Source organism: Mus pahari, chromosome 10, assembly GCF_900095145.1.
Source record: "Mus pahari chromosome 10, PAHARI_EIJ_v1.1, whole genome shotgun sequence".
NCBI classification, from domain to species: Eukaryota; Metazoa; Chordata; class Mammalia; order Rodentia; family Muridae; genus Mus; species Mus pahari.
This window is the reverse complement of record NC_034599.1, coordinates 112,099,576-112,117,707: the sequence shown is the minus strand read 5'-3', so window position 1 is coordinate 112,117,707 and position 18,132 is coordinate 112,099,576. Positions and strand designations below refer to the sequence as shown.

The following is an 18,132-nucleotide window of genomic DNA, read 5'->3' as shown; positions in this document are numbered from 1 at the left end:
GCCACCATGTGGTTGCTGGGATTTGAACTCCGGACCTTCGGAAGAGCAGTCGGGTGCTCTTACCCACTGAGCTATCTCACCAGCCCCTATATTGATCAACTTTTATTGTCCCTTCTTCTCTATGCCCCCAGGACTCTGATGAACATTCTTCTAATCTTACCTCCTCTGAGATAAAGATTTTCAAGGTTTCCTAAGGTATTTGTCTTTCTAAGCTTGCCTGTGTTCAGTTACTAAAATCTGCAGTTTAAATCTGCAGTCACAAAAGAACAGAGTTCCATTGGTTTGTTTGTTTGTTTGGTGAATAATATTCTGTTGTACTTGTGTGCCATATTTCCTTTATGGACACTTTGGTTGTTTCTCTTAAATGTTGGCATTTTTAGCTGGCTTAATCTTAGACAGGTCATGTGTAGATAACTACAGCTGATGTGTGTAACAGTCATGTCATGTGCAGAGGTCAGCATTCCACAGTACTCCAGACCAAACTTACAACAGGCTTACACGCATTCTGCCCTCTCTTCTGTGATGGTCAGGAAGCCTTGTGGAGAGGCAGAGAGAGATCTTCCCTCTGGTGGAGCATACACATTCACTTAGTCTTGACAGTTTGAACAGTTAAGACTCAGAGTTAACAACTACCCTCTACAACAAGCTGCTTTGACCAGGATTGAAAGCAGCACAAATTAGGAGTAGAAAACATGAGTGTGGAGAAGACAGTTTTCCAGTACAGCTATTTAACAAAATAACGCTCATTCATTCCTAGGACATTAGCCTTTAGTAGCCATGGGTTCTGATCATGTTTACAGTCACAAGTGTAAATTCTGTTCTGTGGAGCAGATCTCGGAACCATATGAGAGCAGTTGGTTAGAGCTAGGACAGTCTTGCCACAATTGCCCCAGTAGACACGTTACTGTGTTGCATTGTGCAATGTGAGGTCGAATGCTTGGTGAAAGCAGTGATTATGGAGCTTTTTCTGGGTACCTGTTATCTATCCCTCATATTTCATGAGGTTTACTCTCTGGAAGAGATGCGCATGTCCCTCCAAATGTTGCCAACACTCTCAGAATCAAGTTTTTAGTGATGGGAAAGCAATAGAGGTGACTGTGAGTTGTTGAAGATGTTAGGTAGAAGTCAGTGAGGAAGACAGTTTCATCTTTTGAAGACTATGGCCTACCTAGAAAGGTGTTCTTGTGATGCCTGTGTCTGTCACAGTCAGTAAAACATTCTCACGTAAAGTGTGGTTGGGAGTTTTTGCTGTTGTTGTTGTTTCGATATTCTTTCTTGTCAGACTATGGAGGTAAGGTCTAAACTGATAGGTGTAGCTGCCCAAAGCTGGGTTAAATATTAATGTAGCTGTCACCAGGACCCAGAACAGCAAGCCTGTGTGGTGTTCCTAGACTCAGGAGTGAGAAGCAGACATGGCTCAGTTTGCACAGGTCATGGCTGAAGTGGGCGACTTTGGTCGCTTTCAGGTGCNGNTGACCATCCTGATGGGNATTCCCAATTTCCTGTNTNCATTCTTNNTNTTTAGCCAGGNCTTCATGGTCCTTGACGAGGCTCACCACTGTTCAGTGTCCTGGGTTAAGAACCACACTTTCAACCTAAGTGCCGCTGAGCAGCTGGCTATAAGCATCCCCAATGACACAGCGGGCAGACCTGAGTCCTGCCTCATGTTCCGGCCACCTCCTGACAATGCCAGCCTGGAAGACATCCTGAGCCACCGCTTCAATGAGACACAGGCCTGTGACTCAGGCTGGGACTATCCTGAGAACCGGCCTCGGTCCCTAAAGAATGAGGTAGGATGGTCTGCTGTCTGTGTGCCTACTTGTGTGGTCTGTGGGTTCTTCTGTCTGACCCTGTGCCTTTGATACTTGCTGCTCTGTCTCTTGTCTTTATGCCTGTTTTCTGCTTTGCCAGTCATCCTGGTCCACTCCCCCATTGGGCATCCCAGGCCAGGAGACAACCTGTGCCCAGCCTTGGGCTCTGAATGCCACTGTAACTTTCTCTGCTCTGCTGCCTGAGTGGCTGTTGTCTTTGGATATTCTCTTGTCTGTCTGTCTCAGTGTGTCCCTCATCTGTCTGCCTAGCTGCCTGCTTCTGTTCTTCTCCCTCTTCCCCTGCTCTGCCTGATGCCCTCCCTTTCTGCCCTACTTCCTGTCTCCTTCCATGTCTTCTTTACCTGCCTTACTGCTTGCCCAGAGTGGGCTCAACTTCTTCCCAGGTATATGCCTCTGTGCCTGCTTCTGGCTAGCAGTTGTAGGATGTCAGTCAGAATTCAATGATTGTCTCATGTCACCCTTTATATTTTAAACATTCTATGCTCAATGAATTCCCTATGGTGCTGAGAATTGCCTTGATACACAATTTGGGAACCACGGGAATTAGATGATAAAGTTGGCCCTGGGTGTTACACCCAGTTTCACATACCTTGCTTTCATTTCAGTTTGACCTGGTGTGTGATCGGAAGAACATGAAGAGGACCTCCCAGTCAGTGTTCATGACTGGTCTTCTTGTTGGAGCCCTGGTCTTTGGGCCTGTCTGTGACTGGTATGTGCTGCTGGTCCAGCATGCTTTTAAGCTTCCGGTGCTGACTCAGTTACCCCCTCCCCGCCCCCCAGAGCCATACCAGTAGCCATCAAGATGAGTCCTATTGCCTACCTACCAGGGAAAACCCTATCTCCCCACTCTGAGAGAGGGCCAGAATAGGCTTGCCTGGGGGCTCTCTTGGTTCAACCTTGGATGGCCTCTTCACTTCAAATCCTAACCCCTGTTACCTCAGGATTGGCCGAAGAACCAGCCTTCTGCTGCAGCTGCTTCTGTCAGGCACCACAGGCGTGGCCACAGCCTTTGTGCCCAGCTTTGAGCTCTACATGGTTCTGTGCTTCTTCTCAGCCATTGCCGTTGCGGGATCCATAATGAGCACCATGATTCTGGGTGAGTGTCTGAGCCCTGGAGCCAGTGGGACAGTCTGAAACCTGTGCTCTTGAGAGCCCCTGAATGGCCTGTGGGGTTAGTTTCCCACATCTCTACCTAAAGATGTCATATCAGAGCTTTCTGTGCTGTGAATGAGGCACTGTGCCGCGGACTGGCCTCAGTCGGTCCCCCTCAATCCGAGGGAGAATTCAGGGTCCTGGTACAGGTGGGCAGGAGTCTGCGAAAAGGTGACAAACAGACATGGACACAGAGAGAGTGCTGTATCTGAATGTAATTTCTCAAAGCGAGCATCAGACTTATAAGTGACTTTTACACAAAACAGAGGAATGCATACAAAGCTAACAGGAACCAATTGGGATTAAAATCAGTGTTAACAACTGGGATCAAGAGCAGCCTCACATAAGGTCAGCTTAATCTTAGAAGCCAGGGGCAAGGGCCCTTGCCTTAGTCCCAGTTCTAGTCTACTGTGTAATCCACCTTCCCCTAGGCCATTGTAAATGCCTGTAAATGGGAGTGACTCAGTTATCTATTGCTCTAAGTATTTACTCTAGTTCCTTCTTAGACCACAACCTTCCTTCTTCCTAGGTCATTGTAAATCCCTGTGTGTGGGAGTGATCTATAATATGTAGTTCTGACAAAGCTACGGAAATATTCCTATGCATCTCATTAACAAAATGAGCAGTGTGTAGCAGTTGAACTCAAGCTGTGGTAGATAATGCAAAAGAAGTTAAAATTGCAATCAAGGCAGTAATCCCTAGAGTCAGAGCTGCAACAAACCTCTTAGGTCTAATAAGCTCCTTTAACCTTTACAAAGTGTGTAGTCCCGAATTCTCAAACCAAGGATCACTTCCTAAATCCACAGGCATCAGAACATAAGCAGGTCTCTTCAACAAAATCATAACAGTAGATTCCTTATCTAAATTAGGATCTACACAATTAGTATTAATTGACAAGAATTACAGTGCAAATGAAAAGATTTGCAAGATTGGTGATCTTAACTCTGTCAAAACTACCCAGCAATATAGCATATGGTTAAGAACCACAAGCTTTTACCACTATAGGAGTTGGCCTGAACTTTGGGTTTCTTTAAAAAAAAAAAAATCAAATTAGCAGCAGCAGCAAATTCTAAACAAATCTGGTTTAAGAGCAGTAGTATTCTTGCTTATTCTCTTTACCAGTCCCTCTGCCTCACCAGTCAGCTTCTTTAGTGGTCCCCAGGCCTACACCAGGTCAGCTCTCGTGCAGTCTGTGGTGGAGAGAGGGAGAGGCTCTTCATTTTGCTTGCAAGTGTCTGCTCTCCTTGCTTCCTACTTCTCTGTGTGCCCATACAGCTTTCCTGTCACCATTGTCAGGGCACTCAGCAACTCACAGGTCAGCCCGTCACAGGAATCATTCTAGACGCTAGCATGCTCCTGCAGCATTCTGTGGAGAAAACACAGACACGCCCTCTTCCCCATGTTAAGTACTTGTACAGGATCATGCCATGTGCCAGTAAGTGGGTCCTTCCACTTCACCTAGGCATAAGTATGCCTGGATGTAGAAAGCTATAAGGCACTCACTCACTCAGCAAGGAGTTCTTGGGCATCCAAATTTCAGCGTCATAGTAAGATGTTAAAAACTTTACTTGGAGAGGAAGATGGATGATTCTACATTAATGTTCTCTTTTGCCAAAGAATTGCTGTGGGCACATTGAGTAACAATAACTAGAATAAGCAGCTAATATTTCATTACCACTGATTACAGTTGATACCAATTGATCACAGATATTTCCTCTACTTTATGTAAAGTCTTTTGTTTTTTACCAGTGAATCTGAGTCTCACTTGATAGCATCTAACAACGGCTTAAGTCCTCCTGTTGTGAGTTTAAGGAGAGGTCTTAGCCAATTAACATCTCCTGGAAGTTTTTGAAAATAATTTGTAATAAGCAAATCATCTTTTCTTTCTTAAATTTTCTGTACCACAATTTTTCTAGGATAACTAAGACCCTAAATATTAAAAAGATATTGTATCTGAATCTTTTTTGAAGCAACAGCCACTCCCCAAAACTTTAAAGCTCATTGTATGAGAGCAAAGATTTGAAGTAAACTTCCTTTCAGAGGCATTTGCTAATAAATTACATTTCATTTAAGAAACAATATACACTGAAAGATTCAAAGTCTTAGCTTCTTGTATTGAAGCAGAGACAATAAAAGTTTTTTCTTACATAATGCAAGGCTATATTAACCGTACCTAGAGGCAAAACTTTCCAGTGATCAAGCTCACTAGAAGCAAACCCTTTACCATTATCAGGATGCAAACGAAAAAACAAACTTTCAAATCTATAATAATTTTATATATATAATTATATATATATAAATATAAATATATATATATCTTTTGGTAAGCAAAACCCAATATTAAACAATTTATTATCTTTAAAATCAATACCAGAAACATTACTATCACGTTATGAAGTTTGGCTGCCAATTCATATATATGAATGCATGACAGTGTAAATTTTAATGCTTTATTAAAGANATATTGTTTTGAATCTTATCTCTTGTAAGTCTAATTTCTAGGATAAGAATTACATAAGATATTATCTCAATTAGTAGCATCCTTAGAGGCCTAGCTTTTTGGACTGGTTCATGCCATGTGCTGTGGCTTTAACGACTCTAGCCCTGAGTTACCACTTTCAAGCTAACTCTCTTGTTACCAATGTTATACCTTTTTAATCAAACCCAATAGCTTATTAGCCAGTACTCTATGACCAAGACATGAAGAGCATATTTATACCTTTAAGACTAGCCAAAAACCAAATGCAGCAGCTACACAAATTTTTCGTTTGTTTGTTTGGTTTTCTTTTGTTTTTCGAGACAGGGTTTCTCTGTATCGCCCTGGCTGTCCTGGAACTCACTCTGTAGACCAGGCTGGCCTCGAACTCAGAAATCCGCCTGCCTCTGCCTCCCAAGTGCCATCACCGCCCAGTTGGCTACACAAATCTTATAAATTCAGGCCAATTGAAGAATTTTACTTTTTGTAGCTATAATTTCAAGATAAAAAGCACTTTGTCATTTGCTGAACCCAATAATCACAATTACTGAGAATCTTTTAGAAAAAAAAAATAAGCCGGGCGTGGTGGCACACGCCTTTAATCCCAGCACTCGGGAGGCAGAGGCAGGTGGATTTCTGAGTTCGAGGCCAGCCTGGTCTACAAAGTGAGTTCCAGGACAGCCAGGGCTATACAGAGAAACCCTGTCTCGAAAAACCAAAAAAAAAAAAAAAAAAAAAAAAAAAATAGCTAAGCTGCATACGCCTTTTTAAAAACAGTTTTTCAGCAGGGCCTCTCCTGCTGTGCTTGATTCTTGGCTAAGGTGCGGGGCAACTTTTAGCATCTGCTGTGCAAACTGAGACTGAATTAAGAGATGGATAGTCAGCAGATAAAGTTTTTACCATTTTTTTTCTTCTCTTCTTTTCAACATGAAACACAGAACAAGTCATTCAGGCAACGAAACAAAAACATACATGAAATGACACGTGGACAGATTGATGCACCAAGCACAGACAATACAAGGAGGGTAGAGAACCTGATGTAACGGAAACTAAGGATGTCTCCTGTAGGGGCCAGAGAGGAAGCAGGACTTCTCCTGATTTCCCCCTGTCCCTGGGAGAGTTCCAAAATCCATTTTCCGTTTTCTTTTCCTTTTCTTTCTATGCCTCCTTGTAAGAGGCAGCTTGTCAAACCAGGATGAAAACCCAGACTTCCCCACAGCTTCCGGCAAGCATTCAAAGCGTCCAATGGATTTAATCCAAGGGCCACTCTCTGAGAAAACACACAAGCTCTACACACCAAATGTCCGAATAACCCAAAGGTCTGCTGTGCTGAGTCTTTTCTGAAGCCACTGTCAGGCCCACACTTGGTCAAACATTTTACAGCCATCTGCAAAGCCCGGTCTGCCTGCTCTTTCAATTTCTGTAACCAAAAAAAAAAAAAAAAAGCCACAATCCACAAAATGAATTATATATATATTTGAGGATATGATTTTCTAACTTCTAATAAATCCGTATCTACAAAATTTTGGCAGAATGTAGGATTGGGGAGTTGTAAAAAAGGTAACAGTAAGAATTGAGCTATTCTTTGACTTTTATGAAGTCTCTTTTAATGCTTTAACCATAACTTTTAATTTCACCTAGAGTACCAGAATCCACAACTCGAAGTTTATCTTATAACTGGGGCTGCGTCCTATAATGAGGCCCACAGTTCCTGAATGGGGCCAAGAGGGCCCCTTATATAGTTTTTTGTCTTACCCACTTCTTTAGTGAGCAGAGTCCCATCTTTACGGGACTTAGATTTACATTCATTCCTCCAAGGTTCTCTCCACCACAGCATGCATGGGCAGAGACCTGGAGGAAGGCCCTTCCAGTTGGATTTTTACAATCCTTCCTCAGGTGTCCTGGTTTTCCACAACTGAAACATGCAGCTTTGATTCCCCAGAGAATGCTTTTCATTCTCACATTTTCTTAACGTTGGCACTAAATTTCTGTCCCTTCATCGCTACAGTATAGGCCTTTTGCACTACAGCTGGTGAGGCGTCTAAACATGCTTTAATGTCAGACTGCCTGCCCCATGGTAAAACGTACTCGTCATCCTCAAACTGATGATTCTTTATCAGTTGGTCTGCAGCACCCTGACTAGATCCTATCCTTGCCTGAGAAAAAAAGAAGAAAAAGATAAAATCTTACCTGTCTGGGGTCCTTGTTCGGGCACCACCTGCCACAGACTGGCCTCAGTCGGTCCCCCTCAATCTGCAGGAGAATTCAGGGTCCTGGTACAGGTGGGCAGGAGTCTGCGAAAAGGTGACAAACAGACATTGACACAGAGAAAGTGCTGTATCTGAATGTAATTTCTCAAAGCTAGCATCAGATTTACAAGGGACTTTTACACTAAACAAGAATGCATACAAAAAGCTAACAGGAACCAATTGGGTTTAAAATCAGTGTTAACAACTGGAATCAATAGCAGCCCCACCTAAGGTCAGCTTAATCTTAAAAGCCAGGGGCAAGGGCCGTTGCCATAGTTCCTATTGTAGTCTATTATATAGTCCACCTTTCCCCTAGGCCATTGTAAATTCCTGTGTGTGGGAGGGACTCAGCTATTGTTCTAAGTATACCACGTATACTAGCTCTGAGATTATTAGCTATATTCTAGTAAATTGTAATGCCTGATTTCTTTTTTTTTAAAGATTTATTTNNTTATTATATGTAAGTACACTATAGCTGTCTTCAGACACTCCAGAAGAGGGCGCCAGAACTCATTACGGATGGTTGTGAGCCACCATGTGGTCGCTGGGATTTGAACTCAGGACCTTCGGAAGAACAGTCCGGTGCTCTTACCTGCTGAGCCATCTCACCAGCCCCTTAATGCCTGATTTCTTTCACTGTCTCCCTTACAATACTAGAGGTAATTATGAATGTTACTGAATAGGTAACATTCTTACTGAATTCCAAACCCAGGGTCAACTCAAGGACTACCTAGGACATTGGAACACTGGTGGAAGCTAATCTAACTTAGCTATATGTCAAAATCAATCCTTAGAGGCACTTATAATAAAACAATATTGAAGGAAAGCACACAGATCCGTTCGAGACTGCGTTTGGGCTTGTCACTTGAGTCACTACTGGAGTGGGTATGGCAGGCCAGAACTTGCCTTGATTCCATCTAGTTATCAACAGAGAGTGAGGAGATTCGGTCCAGTCTCAGCTGTTGTTTTCACAGTATCAGAGTGGGTGGGGCCATCCCGGAGAACACAAGCCATGGTCCTGGTACAGAGTCACGTTGCCCTTGGGCAGATGGTGTTAGCAGGACTGGCCTATGGTGTCCGCAACTGGAGACTCCTTCAGATAATAGGCAGCGCACCCATCTTCCTGCTCTTCTTCTATTTCTGGTGAGGAGACCCTTGCCAGGGACAGGCCACTGTGGCAGGACACATGGCCCAGGGGAGGGAGCCCATGGAGCTGGGATGGGAGGGTCATGTGCACTGGAATTCTGGGTGGCTGCACAGAGCTCAAGACCCCAGCATCACGGCCATGCGTGGTTGACAGGGTTCTGCCAGAATCTCCACGGTGGCTCCTGTCCCAAGGAAGGACAGAAGAGGCCAAACAACTGGTCCAGAAGGCAGCCTTGGTGAACGGCCGGCCACTCTCCCCAGAGGCCCTGAACCAGGTACCTGTAAGCAGGTGAAGGCCCACCCCAACTCAAGCCAATCTCCATGCCTGAGTCCTGGCCCCTCACTCTGCCCTTCTTGTAGCTGGTCCCTGAGAAGACAGGCCCCTCGGGGAACGCCTTGGACCTTTTCAGACACCCTCACCTCAGGAAGGTGACTCTGATTCTCATAGCTATCTGGTAAGTGTCCAGGGCCTTGTNCCTCTGTTAGGACAGACCCAGAAGGCACTTGTGTTCTTCCTGCTGTGTCACTGGAGGGGTGGACACAGGCTCTAACTGTGCCGGTTTCTCCTCAGGTGAGCCCATGTCTCCTGGACTGAAGTCACTAAGCCAGGATGTTGCTTTGGGTGTGACTGGGTGTACACCTAGCAGTGACAAGGATGCTTGGGTACTTTGTAGGTTTGTGGACAGTCTGGTGTATTACGGCCTCAGCTTCCAAGTGGGGGACTTTGGCCTGGATATCTATGTGACCCAGCTGATATTTGGAGCAGTGGAACTGCTTGCCCGCCTCCTCAGTGGTCCCATGATGGAGAAGCTGGGTCGCAAGTGGAGCCAGCTGTGTACTCTGACAGTGGCTGGCATCATGTACATCATCATGATCTTCATCCCAGGAGGTACCAGGCTGTTTCCCAGCCTCTTTCTCCCTGTCATGGCTAGAGCCATTGCCCTACCCCCTTCAGGACTGAGTTTCCTGGGGTGTGGGTATAGACGGTGAGGCACTTGAGGAGACACTGAGGTGTTGAGGCTTAGGTGGTGGGTGTCCTTCTGTGTCTGCACTTTCTCCAGCTCTTCCCATGGTGGTCACTGTGCTGGCTGTGGTGGGGAAGTTTGCCTCGTCTGCTGCCTTCACCATTTCCTATGTGTATACTGTGGAGCTCTTCCCCACTGTCATCAGGTAAGAGCTGCTGGGTGACTTTTGGTCCTTTGCTCTGGGGATCTAATTCACCCAGTCCCTCTGCCCCTCTGTCATCAGCTCACAGACAGCCAGTGAGCTGCCTACAGGACCTAGGAAGTCTAGTGCCATGCACCAAGGTGCCACTTGTGGTCATAGGCAGACCCTGGCCATGTTAGGGTTTGAATGTGGGACAGAAATAAGAGCTGAGAGGAGAGGAAGGAGTGCTCCCAGGAGAGGAAGGAGTGCTCCCAGGGAAGGAAGGTAAGCTCCCAGGGGAGGAAAGAGTGCTCCCAGGAGAGGAAGGAGTGCTCCCAGGGGATGGGCACTTCAAAGGGGAAAGGGAATTTGAGTCTCTTGAGTGACAGGGGCATGACAGAGGGGGCTGGCTGTTCCTGTAAGCGCTACCCTGTCTAGACCAAAGGTGGCTGAGACCTGGGCCCTCACAGCTGTGAACAGAGTGCAGCCTCCATCAGTGGGCGGAGCCTCAGCTTGTGCTCTTTCCCCAGGCAAACAGGCATGGGGTTGGTGAGCATCTTCTCCAGGGTCGGTGGCATCATCACACCCCTTGTGATGCTGCTGGAGCAGTACCACCAGGCGATTCCCATGGTCATCTTTGGCAGCCTCCCCATTGGAGCAGGCCTACTGTGTGTTCTGCTTCCTGAGACCTGGGGCCAGACCCTGAAGGACACCCTCCAGGACCTGGAGCAGGGGGCCCCCCATGGTGAGCACAGACTTGCTGGCCTCTCCCTAGGCCTAGGCTTCCCAGTAGCTATTAGTTCATTATTAGTTACTCATTGCTCTCTGGGCAACACGGCGTCACTTTGGTGCCACAGACATTTTCGTTCATTTTCCTGCTAGAGCTGATAAGAACATTCATTAATCATTCATTAATCGTGGGACTGCATCATGGGCCACCACTGACTGTTCTTTTCCCTCTTGCAGGTCCTCAATGACAGTTCCCTGAAAAAGAAACGGAGGCTAAAGGAAGAAGTTTTATTCCTCATCTTAGCATTGGTAGTGCTCCTTGCTCTGATTGTGGTTGTTGAGGAGCCGTTCATGTCCAGCACCTGATTACACAGTGGATATCAGTGGCCCTGATTTGAAGGGGGACAACGCCAGCTTGTGGTTGGACAGAACCAACCTCCTTGCTCACCTCTGTCTCTGACTTACTTCTCAGGACCCTGTTTGTGTTAGGATCCTGGGTGTGTCTTGGTCTTTTCATCTTTGATTTTGTCTATGGGTATGTCATGGTGAACAGGATCACAGAGGAAGGTGTATGTGCATGCGAGATATCATGCTTGAACGTGGGGAAGTCCTAGCAACAGTCTCCTCCTCAGTCAGGCCTCTTACAGGTCCCACCAGTTTTCACATTGCCACACCAGGGCCCAAAGTCCACAGTGTAAACCCTTGGAGAACACTGTGAAACTATTTCCCAAGCACACAGATTCTTTCAGCATCTCCCCCTTCACACTTACTTGCCTTCTCTAGGAGTGAGCAGTACTGTTCGTGTTCGCTGGGCATCTAGTCATGGATATTTGGTACCATTTTCTTTTGAGGTCATAGACAAACAAGCTCTTTACCACCCAGGGTTTCATGCTGTATATTCCTCTAATGAAAGGCAAATGTGCAAAAATGGGAAAGTGCATTTCAAGGCTGAAACCATTGCTTCTGAGCGATGTGATTGGGTGTTTGTGTTCCTTCCTTGGCAGTGATTGTCATTCCTGCGGAAGGACTTAGAGAGGTCCTTTGCAGACACAGTATTATTCCAAGATTTGCCTGTGGCTTTGGTTTTTGTTGTTTTGTCACTCAAGCTGTGCATTTCCACATTCCCAGACCTGCCTTTGGGGTCTTTGTAGACATTATCTCTTCCATTTCTTAGGGATTATCTATGTCTAGGAGAAATATTTCCGTATCCTTTCTGGTTCATAAAGCATGATGTTTGGGTGTTCACGCCAATGCGTGATGTGTGCCGTCCATAAACCTTGTTACAATGTGGGCACATTACCCGTCTGACATGGAAAAAAATATAATAAAAGAAATATTTCCATTCTGTAATGCTTAATTTTCATTGTCACCTTGACCGGATGGGAATCACTAAAGGAGGAGCATCAGTTGGTATCTGTCAAGGTGTTTTCAGAAACAGGGGAGGGGACACCTTCCCTGATCGTGGGCAGTCCTATTGGTTAAGGTCCTTACATAAAACCATGAAGGGAACTGAGACCAGAGTTGTACTGTCACTTCCTGTCACCATGACAGCACTGATTAAACTGTACCCTCACACTGTAGAGCAGGGTCGGTTCTTCTTCCTTCAGCTGATCTGATATGTTGTCACAACAGAGAGAAGGAACATAGAGAATTTGTACAGAAGTTTTGAGCTTTCTGTGACAGATCTGATCATGTAATTCTTAGGCCTTTGGGAAAGGTTTGCAAAGAGAAGTATGTAACCTTGAAATGTTGGATCCCTAAAAGACTGTAAGCAGGGCTTGGTGGGCCATTCAACTGGGAGCTTGTAAGACTAGAATGCTCAGAGGAATACAGGCAGACTCATGCAACTTAGGAGGTTTCAGAGGGAAACAAGGACTCTACTGGAAATCGAGCTGGAAGCCTTTGATATATATTTTGGCAAAGAATTAAGCTGCATTCTATCCTGCAAGAAATTGTGTGAAGCCAGATTCAAAACAGTGAGGTGGTTTTGTTTTTTCCAGAGAATCTAGGCAGTATACTCTTCAGGGTGTGATATGGCTATTTCTTATGTATTCAGATCTACAGTGTGAGAGAGCAGAAAGATAAGAAACGAAGCATGTGAACCTTGTTGGGAATGCAGTGTGAGCAACTTGAAGTTGCAGATAAAGAAAGTGCAGACCAAGCACCATAATTAATTATTAGAGGAATTAGCACCATCAAAAGAAACCTTCTCTCTCTCTCTCGACAAAGTAGAAAGGCTTCCTTCCTGTAAGGACAAGCAACCACCTATGAAAGACTAGAATTTGTGAAAATAGTTCATTCATTCAAAGGAAGAGCCTAAATTAAGAGTGGTTCTGAAATAGTTCCCTCATTCAAAAACTAAAGAAATGTTGCTCCCAGAGGCCACTGCAAACTGCAGCTGTCATGCAAGGGGACCAGGCAACATCTCAAGCTGACAACAGGACTTCACAGCATCATATACATCAGTGACCCTCAACCTTTCCAATGCTGTGACCCTTTATACAGTTCCTCATGCTGTGTGATTCCCCCCAACCATACAGCTACTTTGTTCCTACTTTGTAACTGTAATTTTGCTACTGTTATGAATTGTAAAAATCTGAGATGCAGGATATCGGGTGTCCAATCCTGTGAAAGGTTTGTCCAGTCCCCAAAAGGGTTTGATCTACATGGCACTAGTTTTGTCAACACAAAAGATTCATGTGATGGGACACAGAAGGTGGCAGAAAGGGTCTAGAAAGTTGCTGAGGCCAAGAGGCACATGAGGGCTTATAGTCCCTACAGAGTGGCTTTGGGGCCATAACAGATCCGTGTGAAGATGAAGCCTGAGTTTCAGTGGAGACCCCAGGATATTGGAAGTTATCCACAGAAGCAAGCAGCAGACACAGGAGCCAGCCCAAATGAAAGGCTTCAGAGAAGATGGGTGGAGCTGCCCAAGGCCATTGTACTGTGATTGAGTAAATTTGCAAGTATCCATATCCTTATCTGCTAACAGGCAAAGATGTCCTCATTGGTAGTTAATCGAAGGTCATGCCAGATACATAGGCCTGTGTTGTGAATCATTTCCACCATGTATGACATGGCCACTTCTACATTGAAATTAGAGCAGCTTTGATTCCCAGTGTGAGACCATCACAAGATAGGCTGCATTAACATTGACAAATAAAAAGAGTTGCGGGAGGGTCATCCGACCCTGACCTGAAATTACAGCTTCCTCATGCCTCATTCTTCCATGCTAATTTCCTATGTGGTACATACATACATACATACATACATCTTTTTTAAAAAGTTGCCTTGGTCATGGTGTCTTTTCACAGCAATAGAAACCCAAACTAAGACATGGAAGTAGGAGTTCTGCAATCCAGATCATAGATTTACTCTTTTATAGTGGACATTTTCACCTAATGTGTTGGTTTGAATGAGAATGGCCCCCAGAGGCTCATATACTCAAATGATTAGTCACTAGGGAATGGAACTGCTTGAGAAGGATTAGGGGGTGTGGCCTTGGTGGAGGAAGTGTGTCACTAGGCTTTGAGGTTTTAAAATCCACACCAGGCCCATGTCTCTGTCTCTGTCTCTCTCCTGTGTGTGTGTGTGTGTGTGTGTGTGTGTGTGTGTGTGTGTGTACATGCACATGCCTGTCTGCATTCCTGCCTTCCTGTAGATTAGTATGTAAACACTCAGCCATGCCTGCCTGTCTGCCACCATGCTTCCTGTCATGATAATGGACTAATTTTTTGAAATTGTGAGCAAGCCCGCAATTAATATTTCTTTTATAGAAAATACTGCCTTGGTTATGGTGTGCCTTCACAGCAATAGTAGAATAGCTAGGGATTGGCTTCTCAGCCAATGCAATAAATCCATTTGAGCTGAATTTTAAGTAAAAGGCAGGTTTATTTGGGTGAGTTGGCCAGTCTCACATCAGGGGGTCATCCAAGTCCCACTCCTGGGCTGGGGTGGGGGAGGGAGTGGTGACGTGATGGTGAGGAACAGAGGCTCTCAAGTCTGGTCCCTTTGGAATCTGGAGCTAGGAGCTGGCTTTGTCCAATGTTTTGAGAGGTCTTTTGTAAACTGGTCAGAAAAGAAAACCAGGGACCTCTTGTCCCATGCCATCTTGGTCTTTGTCCCAATACCTCCGGCCTAACAGCTAGCATGCATGAGGCTCTGGGTATTATTTCTAGCAATATAAACACATACAGCAATGGATGATTTTTTTTTTTTTTAAATCTCACTTTACACTAATCCTCTCAGATTCTAATCTTGGATTCCCTGACTAGAGATTAAAATCTAGAGGATCTGGAAATCCAACCCTCTATGAGATTATCACAAAGCCACATGATTCTTGACTTCAGTGCCCAAAAGCTACATTAGAGGAAAGAAAGTCTCTTCAACCAATGGTTCTGGGAGAACAATAAACAAATCATCTGTACAAAGATTGAAAGTGGATGGATCAAAGACCCAAGCCATAGAATTATTAGAGGAAAGTGTAGTGAAAACACTTCAACTCTAGGCAAGGAATTTCCAAAAATGACTCCACCAGTACAAGAAATGATTGCAAGTTTTGACAAATGGGATCATTTGACCTTAAAAATCTGTATAACAAAGGAGATAATCTGCAGAACAGGCCGTCTACAGAATGGGAAGTCTGTGCTGTGTGCGTTGAACAGGTAATGGTTGCTCACAATATGTAAAGGACTAAAAACCAACCTCTCTTCCCCAAGAGAGTAATGAATGGGCAAATGAGACAGTTCTCAAATGAAAAATAAAGATGATTAATAATTCCATGTAGAAATGTCCAATATCTTTAGCCATGAGGAAATTAAACCAAAACTACATTGCAGTTGTTTCACTGCAGTCAGAACAGCTATTATTATTAAAAGAAATCACAAGAGATGCTAGTGACCTGTGGGAAAAGGAGCCTTTGTACCAGGCTGGTGGGATCACATGTTCACTGTTTGGGGCACATGATGGTACGATGTGCGAACCAAAGGATTTGGACAGACTTGCTGACTGCATCCCACCTGATCACTGCTCTGGGGTGAATCTGCTCAGTGTTTGTGGCTTTCCTTGGCATTTTGTGTTCTGGCCTTTCATACCCACTCCAGTAATTCATAGTAAATACTTAGAACAACAGCTGGTTCATTCCCACACACAGGAATTTACAATAGCCTAGGAAGAAGGTGGGTTGTGGTCTAAGAAGGAACTAGAGTAAATACTTAGAGCAATAGATAGCTGAGTCACTCCCGTACACAGGAATTTACAATGGCCTAGAGGGAAGGTGGACTATACAATAAGACTAGAATTGGAACTATGGCAAGGGCACGAAGCCTTTGCCCCTGGCTTCTAAAATTAAGCTGACCTTAGGTGGGGCTGCTTTTGATCCCAGTTGTTAACACTGACATTTGATCCCAGTTGGTTCCTGTTAGCTTTTATGTATGCATTCCTCTGTTTGGTTGTAAAAGTTATTTTGCATCAGATAACTTCAATGTGCCTTGGATGGCCTTAATGTATCACTTAACTTCTTTGTTTTCTGTAATATAAGACTGAGGCTCACTTTGACAAATTACATTCAGATACAGCACTCTCTTTGGTGTCCTTATTTGTTTGTCACTTTTCGAGGACTCCTACCCACCGGTACTGGGACCCTGATTTCTCCCGAGGATTGAGAGGGGCCAATTGAGGCCAGTCCGTGGCAGGTGAAAGGACCAACTGAGGTCAGTCTATAGCACTGGCCATCCCTGGGGTCTCCATTACAGCCTTGTCAGCATCCTCATGACTTAAATCATTGCTTGTTCAACAGCTGCTGTACAGATTTCAACTCCAGAGCACATTATCTATTTCCCTCACAGACTTTCCTTGACCCCTATGATCCCATAATTCTGTATCTCTGCGAAATCGGCACCATCTAGATGACTGGAAGGCCTGGCACAGGTTGTAGAAGTAGCTGAAGTAACTGCTCAGGTCCTAAGTATCTGAACACAACAAAGTATTTCCTTAGGTTGCTCTGCATGTGCAGGATGTCCTAGCACTCCTTTTCTTAAAGCAGAGCCTCTAGCGTGAGTTCACAGATTTCCACCCTTGAGCCTGGAGTGGGAGGGGCCAGTCTTAAGCTGTTCTCAAGACATCTTGTTGTTCCAATGGAAAAACCTTGGCTTCCCTTAATGGCACCAATCTTTTCAGTAACCGAAAGGTTTAAACGGTAGCCCAGCCTTGGTCTCCTTTACTGGCCAACGTTTTCAAATCTTTATACTTCAGTTTTTGTTCCAAATTCTCACAGTAAATCTACCTGAGAGCAGCCAGCGATATCTCTGCCGCTGCCTGGATATGCACTCTCCATGACATCTCCTCTACCAATTAGCCTCTCATCCTGAACTCAACATCACAAAGTCACAGAACAGATTAGACATAGACAGGTGTGTACTTGTTTTCTGGAATGGGCCATGTGTACATTCTATTCTGGTTTCTACATCTCCTTTTCTGTCAGAAACTCATGAGTATGGCCCTTACTCAGCATTCCTGTCAGCACTCTGGTCTTTGGTACTCTGCCAAAATCACCCATGAAGCTCTCATTACAAAAGACGAGCCTTCCCACCATCCTCAACCAACCCATTCCAAACAGTGAGCATCCTATGTAACTTTAATTTTTCAAACCTTATTTTTTAATGATGGTTCGTAAATGCTTTAACCTTCTTTGTAACCCACCACCCACCAGAGGGAGTGGAAAAGAAAGGATACAGGGGAAGTGGACCTGGTTAGAAAGGTTCTTTTGAGCAACTCCCATCTGTGTTGTCTGGCAATCAGCCGTTCAGTTCACAGGTCAGCAGCAGCAGCAGCCTGATCCACTCACAAACACGTCATGGATACACCAGCAGTCCAGTTCAGTAGAGTCAGGTTAGCAACAGCAGTGGGTGGCACTACCTAGCAGAGATAGCTAGGCCTCATCCTTGGCTCGAGTGAGCAGGAGGGACCCAGAGGGACCCCAGGAGAAATTCTCAGCTGTGCCTCTCTCAGCAAAGGAAAGGTCAGAGAAGACACGAGACTCACAAGTATTGTGCAGCTAGCTGTAACAGCAAGCCAAGCTCTATCTCCATCGCTCTGTGGAGTCCTATTTATACACTCCTAACATCACGTGTCCTCCACGGGCCTTGCCTCAGCACGTGCATCCAATCTGCCCAAGTCCGTGGATGCAACAAGAAACTGTAGCGCACCGCCAAATGTTTTTCGGTGCGTTTCTCTCTTTGGAGTCCTGACAAATGCAGCTCAACCATGCAATGTGAGGCGGACCAATGCATGCATGTTGTTAGCAAGGAGTCCTTTATGACCTTTCATGTGCTTACTTTAGCAGAACATCCTTCCTCCTGTGTCAGCTTCAGCAAATGTCCCTTCACGAGTCTGCTCCAGCCTT

At 45.0% G+C, this 18,132-nt stretch overlaps 1 protein-coding gene and 1 non-coding gene across 2 annotated transcripts; both read left to right on the top strand.

Annotated features, from left to right (window-relative positions):
- Window positions 1–1,389: 1,389 nt before the first annotated feature.
- On the top strand, window positions 1,390–11,096 carry LOC110328449 (solute carrier family 22 member 13-like). Its single transcript, XM_021207843.2, has 10 exons — window positions 1,390–1,790; window positions 2,438–2,541; window positions 2,774–2,928; window positions 8,684–8,852; window positions 9,010–9,130; window positions 9,216–9,310; window positions 9,530–9,744; window positions 9,917–10,025; window positions 10,532–10,790; window positions 10,968–11,096. Exons 1-10 carry the CDS (start codon window positions 1,413–1,415, stop codon window positions 11,094–11,096), a joined length of 1,734 nt encoding a protein of 577 aa, XP_021063502.1. The 5' UTR covers window positions 1,390–1,412.
- Window positions 11,097–11,936: 840 nt separating this feature from the next.
- LOC115064953 lies at window positions 11,937–12,040 on the top strand. The gene has a single exon (XR_003844763.1). It is a non-coding gene; the product is annotated as a small nucleolar RNA U13 (small nucleolar RNA).
- The last annotated feature ends 6,092 nt before the right edge of the window (window positions 12,041–18,132 follow it).